The 24,079-nt window shown below is 42.6% G+C and overlaps 1 protein-coding gene across 12 annotated transcripts in view; it reads left to right on the plus strand.

The window, feature by feature from the left end:
• GULP1 (GULP PTB domain containing engulfment adaptor 1) overlaps positions 1-24,079 on the plus strand; it is a 2,063,281-nt gene that overhangs the window by 1,895,192 nt on the left and 144,010 nt on the right. For 9 of the 12 annotated variants that reach the window (XM_069615617.1, XM_069615618.1, XM_069615616.1 and 6 more), the window contains one exon: positions 21,771-21,995. The exons of the other annotated variants lie outside the window; for them this stretch is intronic. In XM_069615617.1, the coding sequence (XP_069471718.1) occupies positions 21,771-21,995 (225 nt within the window). The remainder of the gene's footprint in view (positions 1-21,770; positions 21,996-24,079) is intronic. 12 annotated transcript variants of the gene reach the window in all.

Consider the following 24,079-nt stretch of genomic DNA (forward strand, 5'->3'; position numbering starts at 1 on the left):
TCTTGTGTCTCACCGACCTTATACGACATGTTCACTAAACCCCTCTTCGATGATCTGGACCTTCTAGGTATCACCTACACTAATTATGCAGATGATACACAGATTCTCCTCCCGCTTTCTGGGGATCATAGCAAGGACAGGGACTTGGTGAATAGGGTGTACCTCATTATTCAGGCATGGATGGCATCCCATGGCCTCTGCCTGAATGATGATAAGACCGAGCTGATTATCCTGGGTATGAAGGCCAATATCAACATGTTAGGCAAGGACTACTCCATGTTTAACATAGATGGCAATAGCATAAAGGTTTAGAGAGATGTAAAAACACTAGGTTTCCATCTCGACTCCACCATGTCTTTCACCAAACAAGTTAACTCCTTAGCTTCCACTACAGCTTATACCTGTAAATTAATAAGAGCAGGTAAACCCTTCTTATCTAATGATAGCTGCTTGATCTAGCGAGAGCCTTAATATTATCCCGACTTAATTACTGCAATGCCCTTTACAGTGGTGCTAACAAAACTATCACCAAAAGGCTACAAATCTTACAAAATAATGCCCTCAGAGCTGCTCTAGGCATAAATAAAAGGGAACATATATCCTCTATCAGACACCAATACAAATGGCTCTCCACCGACAATAAAATTTGCTGTCCAGTCAATTGGTCGACAGCCAATTGGTCAACAGACAAATGGTCGATGCAATTTGGTCGAAAGACAAATGGTCGAATTTTTTTTTATTTTTATATATATTTTTCAGGTTTTCGCTTAGGAAAAAAACGTTTTTTTTAGCAAAAAAAAGGGGTTGCCCCCCCCAAAAAAAAGTGAAAATACAAAAAAAAATTCGACCATTTGTCTTTCGACCAAATTGCGTCGACCATTTGTCCTGTCGACCTTTTTTTTTCGACCAAATGACCTGTAACCATAAAATACATCTAAAAATGGCCTCCTTGATGCACAAAGCCCTCAATAACGCTGTTCCTAGTTGCCTGATGGACAAAATAAAAAGAAAAATCTCCATTAGGCCTACAAGAACTCCTAACTCCAACTGTTTGGTAATCCCTAGATTCAAACTTGCTAAAATTGGCGGCACCAGTTTCCCTGTGCTAGCCGCTAAATGGTGGAATGCCTTGCCACATAACTTGAGAACAGACCAACCTTTCTCACACTTCAGAATGAATCTGATCAAACACCTCAATGACAAAAACATGTAAGGTATTGATAGACACTGGTGTTATGATACTTTATCTGAATGTATATATGTACTATTAGAGATATATCACAATTGTAAATATTTATAGTAACATTGCATATAACTGACTGCCTCGCTTGATCAGATATGCTCCCTGCTAAGTCTGCACAAACCTTTCCGTTATCACTGTAAATTATGTAACACTGTAACTCTATGTAACATTGTAATTCTTTGTAACACTGTAATTTTTGAAACACTGTAAGCTTTGCATATTCTCCTCACTGCGCCCGGTTACCCTTGGGTTTGGCGCGCATTACAAATAAATAAACAAACAAACAAACAAGTAGTGCCTGGCAAATGCCAAATAACTATACACAAGGCAAAACCGTTGGCTTTGTCAATGCATATTTCTCACAGGACTTTAGCGAGATGCATACTGCCTATTAATCGAGTGGCTGAAGGCAAACTGGTTAAATGACATTTGTATTATACCATTAGCCGGTTTGCAGCTCAAATTCAGTCATTAACTCTCAGAAGACAGCTTTGAAAAAACACTGGCATGCACTTTGAGTGCAAGATTTGGTGGTAAGGCTTGAATAAAGCAAGCCCTAAGAGTTCCCATGAGGAGATGTTTGGGATTGGGGGGCAGAAACTGGGTGGGAATTGATATAATGTTTAGTATGGCCATGGTGCAGGCAAGGGCTGGACAAATAAACAACATCTTCAAGCTTTGTTTCCCTGTTCATATTCCATTTCTCTGTATCTGTACTCTAATGCAACCGTGTTTGCTTATAGGTGGCACAACTAAAATGTAAATGTTAATGCATTGCAATGAGTAATCCCAACTCCACTGTACTAAAACATATTTCAGTCTTAGTGGATCTGCTTGAGTTAGCTATTGATTGAGAAAACGATGTCTACATGTTTACCTCAAGCAAGCCTGCCTGTGCTGGAAATCGAAATAAACATTACATGTTCATCTTCCAGTATGCCTGGGACAGTGGGTTGGGAGGGGAGGCTGCACATGCTTGTCTGTTTGGCGTTCCCCCTGTGGGTAGACTTTTTTCAAGATAGCGCCACGGTTCCACAGAGGAGAAAATGTTGGGTTCTGGGACTGGCGAGGTGATAGTTGCAGAGGAGAGCAGGGAGGGGAGGGAGAACCCTGCGGAGTGAGGAGGCTCTGAGTGGGGTTACAGTAGTACTGCTTATTCGTCTGACCCACGAATATTACTGGGTACCCTTAGTGGGCTGACTAAGCATGCATATGTTCTCTTCACGGTCGGACTGGCCCAAACAATTGTCTCGGACACCAATGAAAAAGTGTCCCACAGTCGCAAATAGCTATTCATTCCTTTTGTGACACTTTTTGGATAGTACACATCAGAGAGTTTTTTGATAAAATGTTAATGAAATTGTGCATTTTATAGAATATTTATTCAGCAACATTGGTCAAAACTGCTAGCCACATAGTGAAGTAACTCATCAAACTGGGCCACATTGGCCAATAAAAGTGGCCCACGTGCCCCACGTGCCCCACACCAGCATTTTTCGTTTTTCCTCTGGCCATAGGCCTATTGGCCTATAGGACAGTCGGAGCCTGGTTTTCTTTAACCACTTGTCTTGTGTTACATGCTGTGAACGAAAACGTTCAACATTGTGTACTGCATAGCGGTTTCAGCGAAATATTCGTTTTTTAAGCCTGTAGTGTAGCTGTTCCATCTGTTCTCTTTTGGATGCAGTCTCATGTCTTGGGCTGGAATGTTTGTGCATCATCTCCAGCACGTTGTGCTGTTTGCGTTGTTTTGAGTTTCGGTGGTTTGGGAGATCTTCGTGCTTCTTCCATTTGGTTTTGATTAGCTGTAGGCAATTCTCTCTGTAATGTATTCACGGGGCTCCAAGTCATCTGCTTATTTTTATTTCCAATTGTCAGGGACCTTTTATAGGGAATACGTACCAGGCAGTTCTATTTGGTCTTGCACAACGACCCTGCCGCAGGACCACAAAAATAATCGCATGCCTACATCACAAAGAAAATAACTAATGGTAATAATGAGAAGCGGCACCGAAGGGCTTCATTTTGTGTGTAAAACGATATAAAATGTGCTGAAATAGGCAATTACAATATAGGCTCCCAGCAGCACCTGGACCAATGCTTTCTGATCTTATTCATATGAACATCAGACAGTGCGTGTCTGATGTGGCTTTGGATAATGAATACTCTATTGTACTTCACAAACCGCCTACTGCCATTAAATATCTATATTGTATACCTAATTCGTTTGCTAAAAATGTGTCCACGTGTGCCTGGAATTCCGTTATGATACAGCTTATCCGGTAATGGCAAGAATATAGAATGTTACATTTTTGTGAGCTTTTGACCGATTTTAAAGATAGATGCAAGGGCATGATGTTAGGGCCACATTCCCCATTATACTCTTCATCTTCCTGCACACAAACCCATGACTCACAAAAAGGACTTGAATGCACGGGAAGCTGCACAGTTGCTGAGGAAATGCCCACAACACTTAATGCATTGGGCAACTGAAACTACAGGTCTTGGGTGAGCCCATTACCCATGTGTAGTAGTTAAGTGGAGTTGCAGTGATGACCATGAATGGGTGTTATTTGGGGAAAATGCTCTGTTGCAGAGGTGTGCATTTGAAAATGCCAAACTCTTAGGCACTCAATGGTTATTACTGTGTGGTGCTGAGGTACATATTGTCTACTTTGTGTGTATCATTCCCGTTTTCTCCCTAGGTGGCGTACACGCTGCAGCTTAATAATTTACCCTTTAAGTTCTTCGTGCAACTGCAAGTTATTGTGGAGCCCACGTCCGATTTTACTACCTTGTAATGAATTACCTTCCACCTATGTACACAGCCTATAGAGAAGCCAAGATCAAGCCTCAGTGGAAGAGCGGGAAGCTCCAAACACGTGTCAGGCTGCAACAGTGTTGATTAAAACCGATAAACATAAAAAGCAACTGTGCTTGTTATCTCAATTGTGTGCTCAGCGTGAAAGCAAACCCATTCTCCTCTCAGTATCATTCCATCAACCCTCGACCAACTGGCTCACTCTCCATTATATGATCATTGTAACTTTGTAATTGTATCATAAAGTATGGCCTGTTAATCAGACCCCTGTTTCATAAGCTCCAAGGCAAAAGCATAACATGCACCTGTGCCCTGCTGCATCAGTCACCAGGACTTATACTCCTGCTCTCCAGTGGCACAGAGCAGATTCATAGTTGACGGCTGCTCTGACGGCAAAGTCACTGCAGTGCAGAGGTTACATGTACACCTATGTTCCAAATTCAATATGGTTATGATAAACCTACCCACCTGGTTGCAGGGTAATCTGAAAATGTAAGCCATGCCCTGTTTGGTATGTTATGGTGGTGGAGTGTTTGCATAATTGGCAAGAGCCACATCTGATCTGTATCATTCATGTGTGTATTAATATCATGTGTGTTATTTGATTGCCTTTCAACCCTGTTTCATTACCCAGAGAGATGTTTCTCTTTTTCTATTTCATATTCTAGGTTCATTCCACTGGCCAACTGTAGAAGGGTTATGTGTTTTCTAAAAAGACATCCTGACCCTGCCATCCAGCAGAATAAGTGATTAAAAGACTGTGCCTCTTTTCTGACCCTTTTGAGGCCACGTAACACCTCACAATGGCCCAGGAAGCTCTCAGCCGAAGCTTTCTTGAGAAACAGGAATCAAAGATTACACCCTACACAAAATGACTTGCCTCACAGCAGCCGGTGCATACTGCCTTTGATGTTGTGGGCAGGGCAAGGGGAGGGGTTTGGGTAGACTGAGGGAGGAACCGAGCACAGTTGGGGAAAATCCCTCAATCTTGCTCTCTCTGTACCTATCCTTCCTTCCTGTCTCTTCCACTTAATTTAGCACAAAGCACTTTTGGTATGATGCAAGAAGGCAAACGTCACTTCTCACGAGGGCAAGGATTGGAACCTTTAAAGAAAGCTTGATTTCATCCAATCACCTGTTGACATTTGCCTATACAAGAGGGCCCTTCCCACTCGTTCTTTGTTTCAACTTTGGTCTTTAGGACTTTAATAAGAATCCATTTGTTCCTTTCTAGGGTTATGAGATGAAGGCAGGAGATCTAAGGCAGAGGCAAGATCTGCTCCTTAATCATCCGCAGGGCACACTGTGGGTGACCTGCTGCTGAAGGAGAACTGCCTCTCTGGCAGTTACAACAGTACCCAAGCCCTCACAGGAGGTGAAGAACCACTGAAATACTCCCCCATGTTTGAGAGAATCGGGCCTATCTTGTCCCAGAGACCCTATATTTGTACTCACTGTAACCTGAGCACCAGATCAGCCAGTATCCCTGTTTATTGACACTGAACCATTTTGAGTTCTGTTTTGAGCCTTTTTGGCACATTCAAATAAACAGGACCGGGTGGTGCTGCTTTTGGCACTCTCCCGATCTGTGAACCACTGTGTTGCACGTTCAAACCAGTTAGCCGTTGCACAGCCCCATCTGAGCACTTGGTTGCATTGACTCAAACAAGAAGCTCATTGTTACCATTACCCATTTCAAACTGTGCACTTGGTCACCAGCATCTTCACTGTCGAAACCATCTGTCGGCCGCTGAACCGACCCTGGTAGCCCTCATGATCCAAATTTTTCTAACTCGGCTTCAAACAGCATGAACTTTAGCTCAATCCTGACTCAATTCTGGCTCATCATCTGGAACAGCTTGACTGCTGCATTCAAGCCTCGTTCGAACCATATGGACATGGTTTAGAATCTGTCGAACCACCAAGAACAGAAGGTATTATCGATTGCCAACTGCCCCTCTGGTCCATCTTGGGGCTGCATAGACACGTTAGGTCACTTGTAATTTCTTTTTAACACAAGAACATATCCTTTTTTATAAGCATTGTGGTATTTGATTGCCTTTCACCCCTGTTTCATTAACCAGAGTGATGTATCTCTCTATCTATTTCATATTCTGTGTTCATTCCACAGGAGTGTAGTGTTATTCTATTTAGTATTTTTTTTGTATATGGGGTGTTTAATTTAAAAATATGTTACACAGCCTGCAGTAGCAGCCGTGAAGTTATGGTTAAGTTGCTAAACTCATAGGAAGAGCACTTTTTTTGGCGGCTTATAACTTCGCTCCCCTTGGAGGAATCCTCACCAAACTCTGCAAAAAAAAAGTATATGGCCCACTCTGAATTGTTCCGCCAAGTTGGATGAGGTTTCGTGCAGGGGGGGCAAAGTTATAGGGGGGTCCCAAAAATTTTCTACTTTCCAAAGACTGAATGGGGAAATACTTTGCGCATGGCTACAGGCCGAATGGCTGGATGGACTTTCACCAAATTTGCAGCAGGAGCGTGGGCTTGGGTTTGAAAGCATGCTTTTGTATGTTTGGTGGAAATCCGGCCAGTCCTTTTGCTGCAAAGAACTGAAATTTACATCTCAAAAGATTAGTGATAACTGGGTCTCATTGGCTTCCAGTACACCGTGATGTTGGCGAACATTGGATGCCGCTGTTGGTTGGCTGGAGGGAAGCATGCTGTGCATCAACATTTTTTGGAAATGCCACCATGGTGTATCAGAGGACACTGCGTTTCCGAAAGGGACTGACAAACATACTTTACGCCATGTGGTGGTGGGAAGAATGGAAGGAGAGGGTGGGGGAATGAGAACTGGTTCATGTCATATATGTCAGTAGGTGGAAGTAGACATTCTTGTGTCTGCAGTATCCGTGTGTATTGCGCCATTTCACAGCTGCCTCCAGAGGCAACTACCTTGTGTGGGGACAGCAGTCAGTCTGCATTACAGCACCGTAGCTGGTGAGGAGACCTGTTTCCATGGTCACTGATGGCACAGCAATGTATAGAATGTTGTTTCCATGGGTGTGGGGATTGGTAGCACATCGTTCAGTGTTTACTGCATGCCTGAACCTCATGGAGTGACCTGTCATGTAGTGTATCCACTGGGTGCAGTGGTGTAGTACTGGTTGCTTAGAAGTGGTAGGGTTGGATGGTATGTACCTGACCACTTGTTAACCTGCATGACTCTGTTATGTTCTGCTGGGTGTGGGCAAGACCTACAATGGTGGGTGCATGGCGAAAGGCTGTGTGCCAGGCACTGAAGAGCCTAGACCTGCACTGTAGCCATGGCACCATAATGCAGGCATGCAGTTTAAAGTATGCATGTCTGCGGCAAGGCAAGGCCTGGTACGGAACGGTCACCACCTACAGGGATAACATAGGGGAAGTGCACAAAGTGAGGGATATATTGGGTGGCCCTCACTTAAATAGCCATCAGTCATTGCCATGCTCACAGACCGACCCTTCCCAAGCACTTCCAAGTACTTTCCTTTTGTAGAATCATGTGTCGCAGTACATGCACAATACAATGCCCTTTGCCAGGTAAGGGTCTGCGGCACAGTCTATGGTGTGCAAGGATGTTTTAAGGATCCACTGCCATACACAACTGTTCCTGTTGGTGGCCGGAGCATCTGTGCAGTATACTGCACATGAAATTATCGTACTGCACTGTTGGAAGAGCAGTAGCCTGCCCACTGGTGCCTTGTGCTTTGATTTCAGTTCTTGTCACATGCAGTTCAGACACTTCATGGTACGCCATTAGCCGTAGGACCAGTATTCACGGATATGAATACATTCTGAAATAAAAGAATACTTACACCAAGGTGAAACACAGCTTCATTATGTGGAGCAGGAACAGAAGTATTTAGCGAGACCAATGCGGCTACACTACTTTTCTAACCACCACTCATTTTCTTTGCGCTGCAAAGAATGTGCTGTTTGTTTACTTCTCTTTACATGCACTTGTATATGAGTCACCAAGGCGCACCAGCTTTGCCATTTTGCAGACTCACTGCAGACTGTTACACCTGCAATTAAATGTTTACTCCAACTCTATGACCCGCCGGCGAAGCCTAGACACTTTCTGACACAGTGCTCACTGCAGAGACGGTGTGTCTGTTTCATGGGTTATGGAAAGGCAAGCAGCACATCAATCAAATTCATGCGAGTGACATTTAACAAGCACACTGTACATTGGAGGTTTTTATACCTTGTTTTCCAGTGGGCCTCATAGAACCAGGCGTGCTGCAGCCATACGTTGGTAGGTTTGCACAGAAACCCACGCAGTCACCATGACTGCTTGAAATGCGGTAGCCTACTGTATGAATCTGTAGGCCTGGCGACGGGGGTGGTGTTACCAGCACACAGAGGATGCCCTACACATGCGAATAGCTGTGCAACAGACAGACATGTGCTCCCACAACTACTTAAACGTGCATTGGAAGATGCGGCCAGTACTGGAGTCCTACAGAAACTTGCATTGTGGTTGCACATGCTGTCATGATGCCCGCTCCCGGGGAGCCGGTTCAAGCCCGGCGCCCCTGAAAGCGGACATCCAGTCCCCAAGGAAGGACCCAACAACCCCATATAGGGGCCCTTTGGACAGTGTCCTGGCGCCTATGGTGCCAGACTCATAAAAGACATCAGTCCTGGCACCATAGGCGCCAGGCTCATTATGGGAATGCTTGGGTGCACTTACCTGATGCAGACCATGCTGCAGGATCCCGGCCTCCTTGAGGCCTGAAAGGAACTACTTTACCTGTGGGACTAATTTACCATCTGGGCGTGGTCGGGGAAGGATACATACCTGATTGGAGGAAGGATACATACCTGGAACTTCTTCCAAGGCTATTTAAACCCCACCCGAACAGCCACACATGCTTCGCGTTGTTCTGCATCTAGCAGCTGGACGCTCACCGTGTCTGCTCCTGCATCCTGACTTCTGCCACGCCTGCCAGCATCCTGAATCACCTGCAAAGGAAGAGAAGAAGAGAACAGAAGAAGGAAAAGTCCTTACCTGCTAATCCGCATCCCGGAGACATCTCGCCGACAATCCTGAAAAGGAAGACTTTCATTTAAAAGCTCATCGCGTCGATCACTGCAGCGCCGCATTCCACTCACCTTTACAGGGCGCCTCCATGTTCAGCAGCGATCATCCGGATTCGCAGTCACGCCCCAGCGCCTAGGGAGAAAAACACCAGAACAAAAGGTGAGAGAGAGAAGGGAATAAGGAAAGCTAAATCTCCATGTTAAAACTTACCTCTTGATTCATTCCCTCTTCATTTCGGGTCCGCGCCGCATCCTGGCATTTCCGGACCCCGGCCCCTAAGGGGAAAAAGAGACATCAGCGTTAATGACCGAATGAAAAGACATTACCAAAACACGCTCATTAAAGACTTACCTGATTTCTACAAGGATTTCACCTCTCATCTCGGGTTGGTGCCTGTTCCCCGGCATTCCGTACCCCGGCCCCTATGGGGAAAAAGACACTAGCATTAGTACATTAATGCATGGACACAATGAGAACCTCTTATCAAAAAACTCACCAGGAAGCCAAGCAAGTTTGGTTCTCACCAATCCGGAAATCCAGTGAAGTAACTGGATACCAACGCGCCCCTGCATCAGAAGCAGGATGGAGAGCTCGTCCTTCCAGACCCTAAGGTGAGACGCTACGAGAAATCACAGAAGGGTTTCAAGGAGGGTGAGAGGGGAAAGTGGGAGGCCGATTGCATTACCCCGCAGACAGTTAATCCCCTATTTTCGCCTACAGAAGGATACTTCTGCGAGCCAGACAAGCCAGATTTTGGGGGCCCGGTCCAGTCCGTCTTCCGAACCCTGCGCATCACCTTAGAAGAGGTCACAGCAGCGAGAACCAGGCCAGCGCCTCCGTGGGAGTCAGGTGAGCGTAACACATACAACAGCCAGGTGTGGTTTCCTTAGAAAACCAACATATTACACCCCTGCAGCAATCTGATACAGTACTGTGTGCCACAGATTCCACGTGCATTGTTAACAGAAAAAGGAAAACCACTCACACACACCCTAACATTTAACATGTACACCTTCAATTTCTAAGATACACAGACACTATTAGCAAAGGGAAGCGGTAACACAAATGGATACATACACAGGGGAACTTGCCCTTTCAACAAGTTTGTCATGAGGGCAGCCAAGGATTCCATGCACAAATGTTGTTAGTGGGATGTTATGGTTCAGTTGCTCTACCACAAACCTTTCACCTTCACAGAAAACACTATGCTAAAGCAACATTCTGATTACAGTGCCCTACTAAAAACCTATCAAATTCACTAACAAAAAACAATGCTAATGGCACTTTATGGTTAGGTTGTGCTACTGAAAACAAATCCCCTTCACTGAAAAAACTATGCTACAGGAACTTTCTGGATACACTGTCCTACACTGCCCTGCTAAAAACTTATGAAATTAACCAACAAAAAACATCATTAAAGGGACATTATGGTTAATTTGTGCTACTTAAAACCTACCACCTTCATTGCAAAATGTATACTGAAGGAACTTTCTAGTTCCACTGCCCTACTAAAAACCTATGAAATAAACCAACAAAAAGCATTGTTAAAGGGACGTTATAGTTAAGTTGCGCTACTAAAAACCTATGAAATTCAGTGAAAATCTTTGTTAAATGGACGTTATAGTCTGAGTAAGACCGAAAAACCCCTGAAATTCAACAGTTATAGTAAGCTAAGCAACCATGACTCACGCCACCACCGTGCACTGCTAAGACTAACACCCAGGACATCAAAGATGACATCACAAATGTCACTGATGACATCACCTCCTCAGAGATTATTTGATAAGTTTGACAAGTGCAATGCTCAGAAAATATTATTGTCCCGAGTGTTCGGACATCCGTTTTATGCACCTTACCTTAGTTTTCCTCTTTTGTACACATGCAAAATCTAGCAGCAGGGCGCAGCCATCTTGTGCTAATCTTATCCGTTGCTGCATCGCCCTGAGGTCAACTGCCCTGGCGGCACTAAATCATATGCCCCGCCCCTCAGCCCGACATCACCAAACCTAGTGTAATTCTCCGCCTTTCTCGATGATGTTACTGGACAGCGTAGCCAAACGCACCCAGTCATCACCTACGTGACGTGACGCAGAACCCGGAAATCAACACACCTCGTCTCACAACACAGCACGTCACAATTCGGAATATGAAACCGTACATTAAAAGGAAACAGCAAGACTGTACAATTTATAAAGTACTTTTATTTCGCAATAAACGCTCCGAGAACAACCAGCTATTGCCATATTCAATCAAATTGGAAATGTGTTTCTTCGCTCGCGATCCGAAAATGTTCATCGTGAGTTACGCATTGTTCCTTTTGGGTACACAAGGTGTTCATTTTGGGTAAAAGAAGTGCTTGGGTCACACAGTGAATTGCAGGGCTTGTGCATCAACTTGGGGCTACACCACCTTGGCGATCGTCCCAAAAAAGAGTCAAAAATATCGAGTTGTTCACAAGTATCTGCAGCTGCCGGTTGAAGAAAACGTCAGTTGGCATCTGGAATCTATGATAATCGCAGAATGGCAGGATGTACCTGTTTCGAAAACATAATAGAAATGTGTCTCAGTAGCGGATCTTTATTACAATTTATCTATTGACTTATTAATTCAGCATAGAGTTTAAACTAACGATTAGCACAGACATGAAACAATGTCAAAAGAGAGAAAACAACCTGGAAAGTACTACACAATTTGCTTCCGAGGATAGTGCTATGTAGTATGTTCAACTCTAAACGGGATACGGAAGCTGACGTTACAATTCGAGGTGCACATAGGTGGCATTTTAATGACATTTTAGTGTTGAACCTGGGAGAACCGAGTAGTGGTCTACATGCACCTCAATGCTGGACTGCCCATGTGGGCAATAGAAAGAACATTACACACAAAGGTTATACTTGCGTGTCATTGCAATATGCCACACAGAACAAACAAGTAGAATGTAACCCAGCAATAATGGTCAGCTCATGATAAGTTGATGCTCGTTTGGGTATAAAATCGTTGAAAGTCAAACTTACATTATATTCGGCATTTCCATTCTCTTGCCGTAACTCAGACCGTAACGCAGACTACGTTCGCACCAACAATTTTTCATAAACTGATTTTACATGTTCCTTAGTCCAGTTTTGGAATACATAACCTTATCATATCTTACATTATTACACCCCTCCTTTGATTCAATTCCTTAGGGAATGGTCCCTTTCTCTCAAGGTCAAAGAACAATTGAACCTTATACTGTGTGTCCGATGCGTGAACTTCCTTAGCTCGCAATCAAAAATTCAATGCTGGTGACCTTCACTCAGAATGAACATACATTCTTAGTTTGCAACATCTTGGCTCACCGCATCCATGAGAACTGAAATTGTGATGCACGGGCACAGGAGGAAAAATGTGGGGGCTGTCCTTGCTCAATGATCGTGGTGCTGCTGAGGGGTAGGGGAAACTTTGCAATGACAGAATGCGCCCTACTCCAAAATTGGAGTAGAGGGTACACAAAAGTATTCAAAGTGTTTCTAGCAATAGCCCCACCTATGCTAAGGTCACAGACTCCTTCACTTATGTAGCCTAAGTCTCATCCCTTTTGTGGGATTGTAAGGCAATTGTAAAAACTGCAGTAGTTGAAAAAAAAATTAACAAAGTGGATACATTTTAACAGATACATTGGATGCTTTATTTGGACACTTCTTAAAAACATTGTTGATAAAAAAATAAAAAACAGATGGTAATCATTTGTACCTGGATTTGAACTGTTGCACAAGCTCTGTTTTAGGTGGACAGGGCACGTTGGTAATGTTTTCTGACAATGTATGTGTACTCGGAACAAAATCACACTCAATTCCATGATTTTACATCTCCAAAACATTAATAATAAGATCTTTCACTAAATCAAATTCCATTTCATCATATACTGGCTTGACCACCCATTTTTTGCTTCTTTTTGTAAAGGCCATATTGTAGCGAAGCATCCCAAGGTTTCCTGAGTCCTTGATTGGTCACGGCCTACATTCTCGGTATGCACTAATACCGCTAGTAATATCTATATTTCATCTGTTGAATGCCGAAATGCAATCTCTTTGGCCTGTACTTTAGGCACATATTGTGGACCACCTCCAAATCAACCACTTCTTCCGTTCCTGCACAGGACTGTTCACGAACATCCAAACTGTTGGGACTTTCGCGACCAAAAAAACACCAGTGTTTTGCTTCTAGCAGCCCTATCCCATCCCATCCCATCCTCATCACCCCTCACGTCCCCAGAGCTTATTTGATAAGTTTGAAAAGTGAAATGTTGTGTTTTTTAATGTTTTTACCGCAATGTCCGTGGACACCGGATGCGAATCCAAGATGGCGGGCATCTCCAAAAATCTGACGCACTTCACGCTTCACCCCAGCCAATCAGAGAGCATGTCACATGTCCGCAGACATGACGCGAGCTGATTAACCAATCGGTTTCTTGTCCGCTGAGCAAACAGGGAAGTGCATCTGCAGAGCGGACATAGATATCAACAATTTTTTGTGACCTACTTTCTGGTCATTTTAAAAAATAACTACTGGACGGATTTTCACCAAATTTACAAAAGCAAGCTTTTGGGACCAACCCGCTGCTCCTGCCGCAAATTTGGTGAAAATCCATCCAGCGGTTTGCGCTGTAGGCGTGAGCAAATTTTTTCCCCCATTCAGTCTATGGGGAAAAAATACATTTTGGGACTCCCCCTATAACTTTGGCCCCCCTAGACCAAACCTCACCAAACTGTGGGCATATACTTTTTTTGCAAAGTTTGGTGAGGATTCGTCCAGGGAGAGCGAAGTTATAAGCTGCCCAAAAAGTTCTCTTCCTATGGGATTAGCAATTTAACCATAACTACACAGCCACTATCGTGGCTGTGATATATTACATGGACGCGGTAGCGTCCATGTAGTTATGGTTAAGTTGGTGTTTCCATAGTAAGGGCATTTTTTGGGTGGCTTATAACTTCGCTCCCTCTGGACGAATCGTCACCAAACTTTGCAGAAAAAGTATATGGCCCACTCTGAATTTTGCAAAGTTTGGAGAGGTTTGGTCCAGGGGGGGCAAGGTTATAGGGGGGTCCCAAATTGTTTGTTTTTTCCCATAGACATAATGGGAAAAAACTTTGTGCATGCCTACAGCCCAAACCACTGGATGGATTTACACCAAATTTGCGGCAGGAGTGGGGGCTTGGTCCCGAAAGCGTGCTTTTGCAAATTTGGTGTAAATCCGTCCTGTAGTTTTTTTTAAAATGACCAAAGTGTAAGGCAAAAAAATTAGTGATATCTTGGTTCGCTTCCTGGACGGACTTCCCAGTTCGCTCCGCGGACAGTGCCCTGGTTGGCCGAGCGGCTTGCGCGATGTCCGCGGACATCCGACGTGTTCGCTGATTGGACGGCGTGGTGCGTGAAGCGTGTCAGATTTTCTGTGGTGCCTGCCATTTTGCATTCGCGGACGACCGCGGACAGTGCGGTGAAACTTGGATTAAAAATTGTATTTAGTGGAGTGTGTTGGTGTGTTAGAGTGTTTGGGGATGGTGGGGGAGTATGAGATAGGTTCAATGTTCTGTTTTCTTTATGTGCTCGACACTTTTGTTGTGTTCGATTTTTCTCCGGACAACACGGCTGTTCTGAAATTTTCGTAAATAAACAGAATGGATTTGGTGTCAAGTTGAAAGTGTTCTAAGAACACTCGCGGTGTCCTGAAATGTTCATACATAAAGAAAATGGGGGTGTTCTGAGGACGTTCTCCATATTGTGTGCCTGCTTAGCTGTATCCAATGAGGGAATGGCACAGAGAATGAAGTGGAAATGGTAAAGGGCTGTCTAAGAGTTATGCGGTCTGCGGACAGGGCGTGCTACATCCGGGGTTTTCCAGCAAATCCAGCATGGAAAGAAGACTGTTGGGATCAGCCAATCAGATGTTGAGGTTGTGGATTTGTGTTCAAAGAGACTGCATGTAGTGAAGATGGCAGAAGTGGAGAAAGTCAGGTTGTTGGTGCTCGGAGATATGTTTGTGCATGGTTTACAAAAGTATGCTCAATGGAGACATGTTGCAAAGAATTTTGATGTTAAAGGAGTGGAGGTCGTGTGGAGCACTGTGCCTGATTGCAATGTAGAGGGAATTGTACAAGTTTGTGAAGATATGGGCAGGATCAACAGTCCCCATGTGGTAGTTTTGCACTATGGTGTTTTCCGTTTGGCCTCTGTCAGTTCCCCTACTTTATTGGCAGATTTGGAACACTTGGTTCAAGCAGTAATGAAGATCCTTCCAAATGCCAAAGTCTTTTTTTCCTGATTAGTACCTAGGGCAATATGGGACAATAGTTCAGTTTTTTGTCCTCAGCAAAACAATGCTAGGTGTGTAATCAACCGAGGCATGTGTGCCTCCATGCTTAGAGCTGGTATGTTCTTCTGTAATAATGAGAATATTGATTCCAGTAATGCTGTTTATTTTAAAGAAGATGGCATTTCCTTATCTTTTATGGGAAATGCCATTCTGTTTTGGAATGTAAGGGTTGCTTTGGAAAAGGTTATGTGAAGATTTTAGGAGTAAAGTAAGAAAAAAAAAATACAAAATAACAAGTGTCTGTCAAGCATCTGCAAAAAAAAAAAAAAAAAAGGCTCTTTTCAGAGCCAACCTCAAAGGGGAAATGGGGCACACTATTTAAATTTACATTCACCACGCTCAGATATTCGATATGTCGGTGGACATGGCGGTAGTCCGCGGGCATCGAAATCACTAGCTAGTGGTTCACTATGTTGTATGTTACATGTATATAAAGTCAGGGATATTATGGTTAAGATGAGCTACTAAAAACATATGAAATTCAGTGAAAACACTTTGTTAAAAGGGACGTTATGGTTAAGTTGCGCTACTAAAAACCTATGAAATTCAGTGAAAAACTTTGTTAAAAGGGACATTATGGTTAAGTCGCGCTACTAAAAACCTATCAAATTCAGTAAAAAAACTTTGTTAAAGGGACTGCTAACACTAACACCCAGGACATCAAAGATGACATCACAAATGTCATTGATGACATCACTTATGACATCACATGTCTGGCTCTCCCTTTTTTTTCTTTACTGACATATCTAAGCCACATAGTTTTCTTTAGTAACAGTCAGGAAGTAAAAATTGAAAAGGTACTATATTTGTAGACTTAGGGTCAAGTCATATCATATGAAACATATATATAGCGGAAGACACAGGCTTGAAAGAGAGCAATCCTTTCTGTGCATGAAGATAATCAGTTAGGTTGTTTACTCTTTCTGCTAATACTTCTGCTTTTTTCCTTAATTCTCTGTCTCTGTATATACTCATATTTGTATGTGTTGTTGTCTCTTTGTGTTTTGTCTGTATTAAGTGTAATTCTGTATTAAGTAGGTTTTATTAGCTACTTATTACATGTTTCACAGTACGCAAAACTCTAATAAGAAAGCAGTTATCATTTCATTATTCTACATGGCAAGATTATGAATATTGCACCTTCATCATGTATACTGCACACACTGCCTAAGTTTCTGCATGAGTTGCTTAGTATACTGGATAGAACTTCATAATAGAATGCTATTTGTATCAATGCATTGCTTAATGCACTAATTAGCTCATGATATTTATTCAAATGATCCTTCACACTTTTTGGTCAACATTATAAGAATCCCTCCTACAGAGTTTTTATGAAAAGTAAATGCACATGTGATGTCATCAGTGATGTCGTTATGTCATCTTTGATGTCCTGGGTGTTAGTGTTAGCAGTGCACGGTGGCGTGAGTTATGGTTGCCGAATTTCAGGGGTTTTTCGGTTTTACTTTGAACCATAACGTCCCTTTAACAAAGTTTTTTTACTGAATTTGATAGGTTTTTAGTAGCGCAACGTAACCATAATGTCCCTTTTAACAAAGTTCTTTCACTGAAAACATGCACAAGTCATATGAAGCAGCGGCGTAGCTTTGCAGTGAAGATCATATTATTTAATACTAGGTTCCAAAATGATGTTTGACAGATATGACCAAAGTTAAGTTTTATATTATAGAAGTCCTTATCAGGGAATATCACTAATTAATATATGCCGTTTAGGTATGTTTGTACCGTTGCGAGGGTACTGGAATGCATCTTCATTTGAAGTGGGAAATCAGCTGTGCGTGATCCCGGACAGCTGACTAGCAAATCGGTTTCATTCCAAATCGAAGTCGCTGCCTCAGGCCTGGTGCATTACCAAGAGAGTGGGCAAATAATTCAGTTAACTCCTCAACAGCCAATAGTGGAGCAAGTTGATTGGATTCCGTTGCAGTCATGTAAGATAACATGCCAAAAAAAAAACATTTGTCATATGTAGTAGCTCTCCGGGGGGAGAAATAATGACATTGGTAATGATAAAATATCAAAGTTTAAAAGAAAAGACATAAGATAGGTTTTATAGTTTAAAAGCCCTCCACAGGCAGTATCGCCAGTTAAAATAAACTGTTTACTTCTATTTGTATCAACAAATACCTTAGCGAGGGCTCTGGAACGTATCTTTGTTTCAGGCGGGTAATCAGCTGAGAGTGCTTTCGAGCACCTGACTAATGTGATGGGTTCATTCCAAATCAACGTCACTGCTGCAGGCCTAGCTCATTTCCAAGAGCACGATCAAAGATAGGCTAACTCCTCAACCGAAGTAAGAGGCGACAGGAGAGCAACCGCATATCTCGGTTATTACGAGAAACATCGAAAAAGTTGTACAATGTATGCCAAAAGAGACTCTGAGGGTAGAATCCATGAAGAGATTCAGCTGCCAGTTGTGACGCTTGTCGAGTGCGTTCCGTTGTGGTCAGGGAAGACACCATGTCCAACAAGAGCACACGTTGCATGTAGTTCTATTCTGTATCGAAATAATGACATTAATAATAATGAAAATGCAGTCAGTAGCATGTTCAATGATAATAGAATTTCCTCAGCTCTGGAGCTCTTCACTCATGAGACCATCCTCGTTGCTGCTCGGCTACGACCCCCCCCCCCCCCTTGCTTACTAATCTCAACTTCTTTACACATTGTGTATTAAGGCCATGTAGTTGATGGGAAGCCAATAAAGAACACTTTTATTTCTATTCAATGTTTCCACACTGCAGATGCATCAATTAGTGGTACAAACGGTGGACAAAAAACTCTGTGCCCATTTATGAAAACGATGAAATTTTACAAATGAAATGGGATGAACGTCTCCATCTGTCCCTGCCCTGTGTGATTGCCCACCATTCTATATTCAATCTGATGCTTCACTAATGCTACGTCAGGAATGTTCCACCTGTTGTCAGGTTTCTGGGATCTCACCTGGGCATGAAGGGCCAGCTCCCCAGCACGAATAGGTAGGCTGATTGATGCCCTTTACCTCCAGCAATGAAACTGAATGCCTGAAATATCCCAAATGGAAAGCCCAAGTTTGAAGATTGGGAGTAGTCCTGCAATAGGCAGGCCACTGCTATAAACCCAAAAGTTGCTGCACACAAATAGCCAATTAAAACGCAAGCACGAGAAAGAGAAAACCAAACCCCCAAAATTAAAAGCCCCTGCCACTTGTCTGAACCTGTATTTGATGCCTCTCCTCTTGTCTTATCATCCTATTCATATGTATATATTGTTGGGGTGTTACTGTCAGCATGCATCACATGCACTATTCGCTATTGCCAATCTTCCCCTTTCTGCCTTTCATTCTGTTATTTCTCCTTTTTTTCTCCTGAACAACTTCCTAGCATTGCAACACCACAAGCTTCGTACGTCCTTTGCACACGGAAAAGCTGAGATAATCTTCGTCATGTTCTTCCTCTTGTCATCTAACATTCTGTGTTTTTTTCTGACCAATGGATGTTGTACTCCTTCTGAAATTCAACACTGCATTGGACAGTGACAACAGAACACAGCCACAATTAATTTACTTTCCTGATTGTTTATCGGTTCCCCACATTGCATACTTTCTGTGTTCCAACACTAACCATTTTGTTTGTCTGTCGCCTACCATACTGCTCAAGGCCTTATACAAAATCAAGTTCATAGCTCCCGTATTCTGTTTAATGTTGACACACCTGCATTGAAGGAGCAATTTTAGATCTTTAATCGACATGCACATACTAAATTCTGTAAAACAAAAACCTCTCGATTCTGATTTTCTTTTCAGGGTTAATGCAGCTGAAGTGAAGAGTCTGTGTTTACACAGAATTCTCACCGCAGAATTGTGTTCAAGGCCAAGCTTCAGCTGCCACGTGGAGAGTTTACATGAGGGCTGGAAAGTCGTCAATCACAGCTACTAAAGATATGATGCTAAATGTTTATCAGCAGCAGGTTATGCAAGGGGAACTCAGAGGACACAGCAACCTGAAAGTAATAGATTGCTGGGATCCCTTCTGTCAGCCCCTAGTTCTATGCCAGTTGAACCATTGCACTTAGAGGCGGATGCAAGGCGAGTAGATGCACACATTGTACTATAACCTAGCCTTCTTTGGATCCTGGTTTGGGCAAGACAAGAAGCTGATCCATAATGTAGGAGGGGGATAGACCTGACTTCTACCAATAGATTATTTTGGTTTCTCAATGTTAACTCATGCTTGTGCAGCCAACAATTCCACCATTTCTGGTATTTACTGGGAGCTATACTAATATGTGAAAAGATTGTAGTCAAAGAAGCAATTTGGGATATGGATTGTGAGCTTCTGATAAACCATCATCTGATTATCAATCAAGAGCCAACAGGGATGGAAACCATATGTTTACCAGTTATTCCCCAGCAAGTTATGCCTACAATATTTCAAATTTCAACTGCAACATTTATCTGTTTTATCACTTGTGGGAAAATGGAAGGGCTTCTGTGGCAAGAATCTACTATGCTCTTGCAAATTAATCCAGATCGATAATGTAGTTCCCGTTGTCTTCTTAGGCCCTTCCTATCGGATTATTAGATATTGTTCGGTAATTACGTTTTTATAGCAGCCTTATCGTAGGAATTTACAAGCAGCAGTGGATTATGTTGAGGTTTGGAAATAGTCAGTCGGCAGATTTTCCTGTTAATCCATACCCCTGGCGAGCATGGCAATACAGGAGAAACATCTTGACTCCCATGCATCACCCTATACCAGCAATGGTCTGCTTTTAGTTCCTACGCTGTGCCGCTTTTCTTTTGCTCCTTCGGTGGCCCACATTAATCTATGATGTTTTGCATCTAGCATCAAACCTGTGTAGGTTGTCATTGTTTTTATACCTTAACTTATTTGATAATTGCTCAAAGTATTATACAGGAAATGTTTTATGAAAAATGAAATGTTATTTTTATTTTATATGTTGGCAAAACCCCATGGTACATCAATAAAAGATTGCACTTTTTCTTTAAGCACTAGGGCACTTAACCAGCCCAGCTTGGTGGCTAAATAATGTCTCCTTTACCTGATATGGCCTTTGAACTTTCATAACAAACAGCAAATAGAAAGTCTATGCTACCAGTCGTTCTGCCCTTTTGAGATATGTACATGTTGTGACCTAACATATAATCGGCAACGTGATGTGAATCACCAAAGGGCCTCTTTTTGCACCAATCTATTGGTTCAATTGAGTCTAGGAGGGTTGTGCTACTTATTTTGAGGGCATTAGGTAATAACATCGCAGCAAAAATGTTGCTGGTAAAAATGCAGTGGTTTGACCCGGTAAAGGTGTACCCCATTATACCATTTAAAGGGAGCGTGGGTGCCCCCCGCATCCATTACATGATTGTGGTGCAAAAAAACCACACCATTTTTGCCACAAAATGTTGTATTCACAGTCATTTTTGCTGCGATTTTAAGACATGGACCCATTTTGAGCAAGTCTATGTTTTCCCAGGTTTAATATTGCCATCTGTTTTAAAAAAACAAATCTACCCAAAAGGTTTTTTACTTTTAAAAATGCATATTATTGGCCAAAAAGAAGTGATTCATGTTTTGAAAATAAGGTGCTGGGCTCTAGTTGCAAGATATCCGCTTCAAACATGTTGCTTACATGCAACATTACAATGCCCTTTACATGTGGTTGAGCTCACACTACTTTCTATAAAGCAGAGGCACTCTATGGAATAGTGTTAAATTCCATGCTGCACCTCAGTCCCTTATCATAACAAGCTCTACTAAATGTTCGACCACTTCTGCAGGGGTGGCAAATAAAAAACTATCAGTACTTGGTGTGAATGGGTTCCTTGTGGTGATATCGGGCCTGCTATAATGGGCATGGGGCCACTGGCCACTACAGGTTTTAAGCAACCCACTGGCTCTACAAGTCTACTTGCGAGCCCACCATACATGTGATCAGCGAGGCATATTGCAGCACAAATGTGTGTTCTCTTCAACTGATGTGCACTCAATTTAATGTTGCGTAGAGCACACACTCACCAAGTTGCCTTAGCAACCATTTGTTAGCTCTGTGGTCAGTCGAAACGTTGCAAAGGTGCTAAATAATTGTTTGTGCCTTTTAAGAAATAAGGCGTTTTCTCTGTATTAACAACCTTATTCTGTATTTTACTCGTTCATATACATTTACATTTCTTCGAGAACCACAAACAATTGCATGTGAATTTCTGCTTTGGTTTCTTTTCACTTCCCTAACACTCTTTTTTTCTCTTTCAACTTTGTTTCTCTTTTCTCTGATTCTTTTCCAGCTTCTGCACATACAAACATCTAAAGAGCAGGACATTCTGCAGAGACCTTCAACCTTTTTCTGGTGTAATATTGAGGCCTCAGGTCCCTGTTTAGATATCTGTTCGTTAGCACTCACTCCTATGAGTTCGCCAGACTCCCGGCTATCACCTGGTCTACTCACACCGCCACCCTCAAGACATGGTCTTCCAAAGCCTGTCCATGAGTACAGTCTTCCACGGCCTCGTGTAATCCTGCCGTGCAAAGGCATTCTTCTTCTGAATTTATCACAGATTGCTTGCTTTTTGATTGCATTGAAATGAACATTTTGCACAGTGGGTAATTAATCTACCTTAATGCTGTCTTCTCACTTTGTTAGTGCCGCTTTTATTTTCTTAGATTTTTTTTATATTCAAAATGTTGTTTTGTAGAGAAATGAATATACCAATTCTATTAAGCTTTAACTGAAACACTGTGAGACATTTCAGATTTCATTTTTTGATACAGGTACAACTGGACAAATATTTGAAGTATGTCTATTAACATTTGGGACATGTATTGTGAACTTATCATAATTACAGTCCACGACATTAAGTTTCTTTAGGAAATAGTGTTATGGGCCACTTTTGGCCATTTTCTAAGGTGTTCAATGTTTGGCACATAAGACGCACGGGACATACATTGATGAAGTGATATGCAGGGGATCATGAAATGTGGTCAAGTGAAGATGTTGGAACTAAAAGCCCTATCTCCGGGTCTAATGATCAATAACATTGCCACTGTCCACACGTTCTCATTGGTATGCACATGCACACTTGTACATTCTTTTGCCCTTCTCATTCAAGCCAACCCATTCTGCTTCTCCTGAAGTGTTTGCTGATTGGCCAAGTTTATGGTAACTACATTGTTCTTTCACACCGACCTTCTTTGATCTTTATTATTTAGCCTGTCATTTGTATTGCTATGGCAATTAGTATGTATGTATCACAACAATGAACTACTTATATTCCCTAAATGAAGATCTGCATATTGATAGAGTGATGCAATTTGATACTGGCCAGAAGAAATACAAGGGGGAAGAAAATGCTTCTATGTGCTATACCTGAACATGTACCACAACTCAGCTCAACGAGGCTTCAACCACTTAGACACATAAAAGGTGAATAGTGTGCTCCTTTACTTCTATATTGGTAGCATGGGGCGAGTGCAGGCTCTACATTTCAAAGACGTGGATCAGCAGCAGAAGCGTTCGAACAACCACAGAATAGTAGATACTGACAAAAAAGGGATGTGAACAAAAGACTTCAAAAACCAATAATCCTCTCTACTAAAAGCACAGAATCACCAAACACACTAATCATACAGCTCTGCTGGGGAAAAACACACAACAATGCATGTTGAAAATATACCAGAGGAAGTCAGGTAAACTGTGAATTGCACATCAAGAGGGATAGGACAAATGGGCAAATAGATTCATGAAAAGGGCAACCACAAAACCAAAACAGTTACTTAAAATTGTTCTTGGGAAGGTAGGAAAAGAGACTTAGCCACACTCTATGGCCTAAGGTAAACGGTGCCTGGCAAGGGGTGTATAACCCCTAGATTTGCTACCTTAGCATTTTAAGCAGGCTCAGCAATGTTATGTAGGCTTCTTGCCACTTCCCATTGCAGCATAAGTGGAAAACTCAGTCAGAATAACACCCAGATGGCAGACAGGTGCATGAATCATCAGGTGGCTCAATGAGGGGTCTCTCAAAACAGGATCCAAATCCTCATGTTGAATTGTTGTAATTCTATGTAGCATTAATACCAGGAGCAATGTCCTTGTTATTCAGAACCCTCTGGTTACAGTTTCCTGCAAGAAAAGGGGTACTGCTCTGCATTTCATAAGACATGAAAGGTGTCAAAGTCACCTCCGGGACAGTGCCCTGCTCTGGTTTTTATTAGTGCCTTTGATACTAGTTTTCTAGCTAAATTCGGGCTTCTGGTCATGCCAGCGGGTAATCTACTTGACTCTCAGTGGCTGTGTTAAGGAATAGGCCTTCTGAAAAGCTTCAGAAAGTATAGAGTAATCACTAAGTACCCCATACATATCAGACGCCCAACAGGAGAGTGCTGTATTTCCAAGCCCTCTTCTAGGAGCCAGTGAATGCCACTTTCATAATAATGGGTCTTCCCCCTTTTGCTGCCCTACCCAAAAGCATGTGTCTAAAAGAAAACACGTGGGGTTGGAAGAATGGATGACAGCACCATTCAAGATGATGGGATGCTTCATATCTGGAGAAATTGCTCTCTTGCAGGACTTAACTCCTTAACTCCACCCATCTCATGT

The sequence above is a fragment of the Ambystoma mexicanum genome, chromosome 9 (genome assembly GCF_040938575.1).
Source record: "Ambystoma mexicanum isolate Mex_15411 chromosome 9, UKY_AmexF1_1, whole genome shotgun sequence".
Lineage (NCBI taxonomy): Eukaryota > Metazoa > Chordata > Amphibia > Caudata > Ambystomatidae > Ambystoma > Ambystoma mexicanum.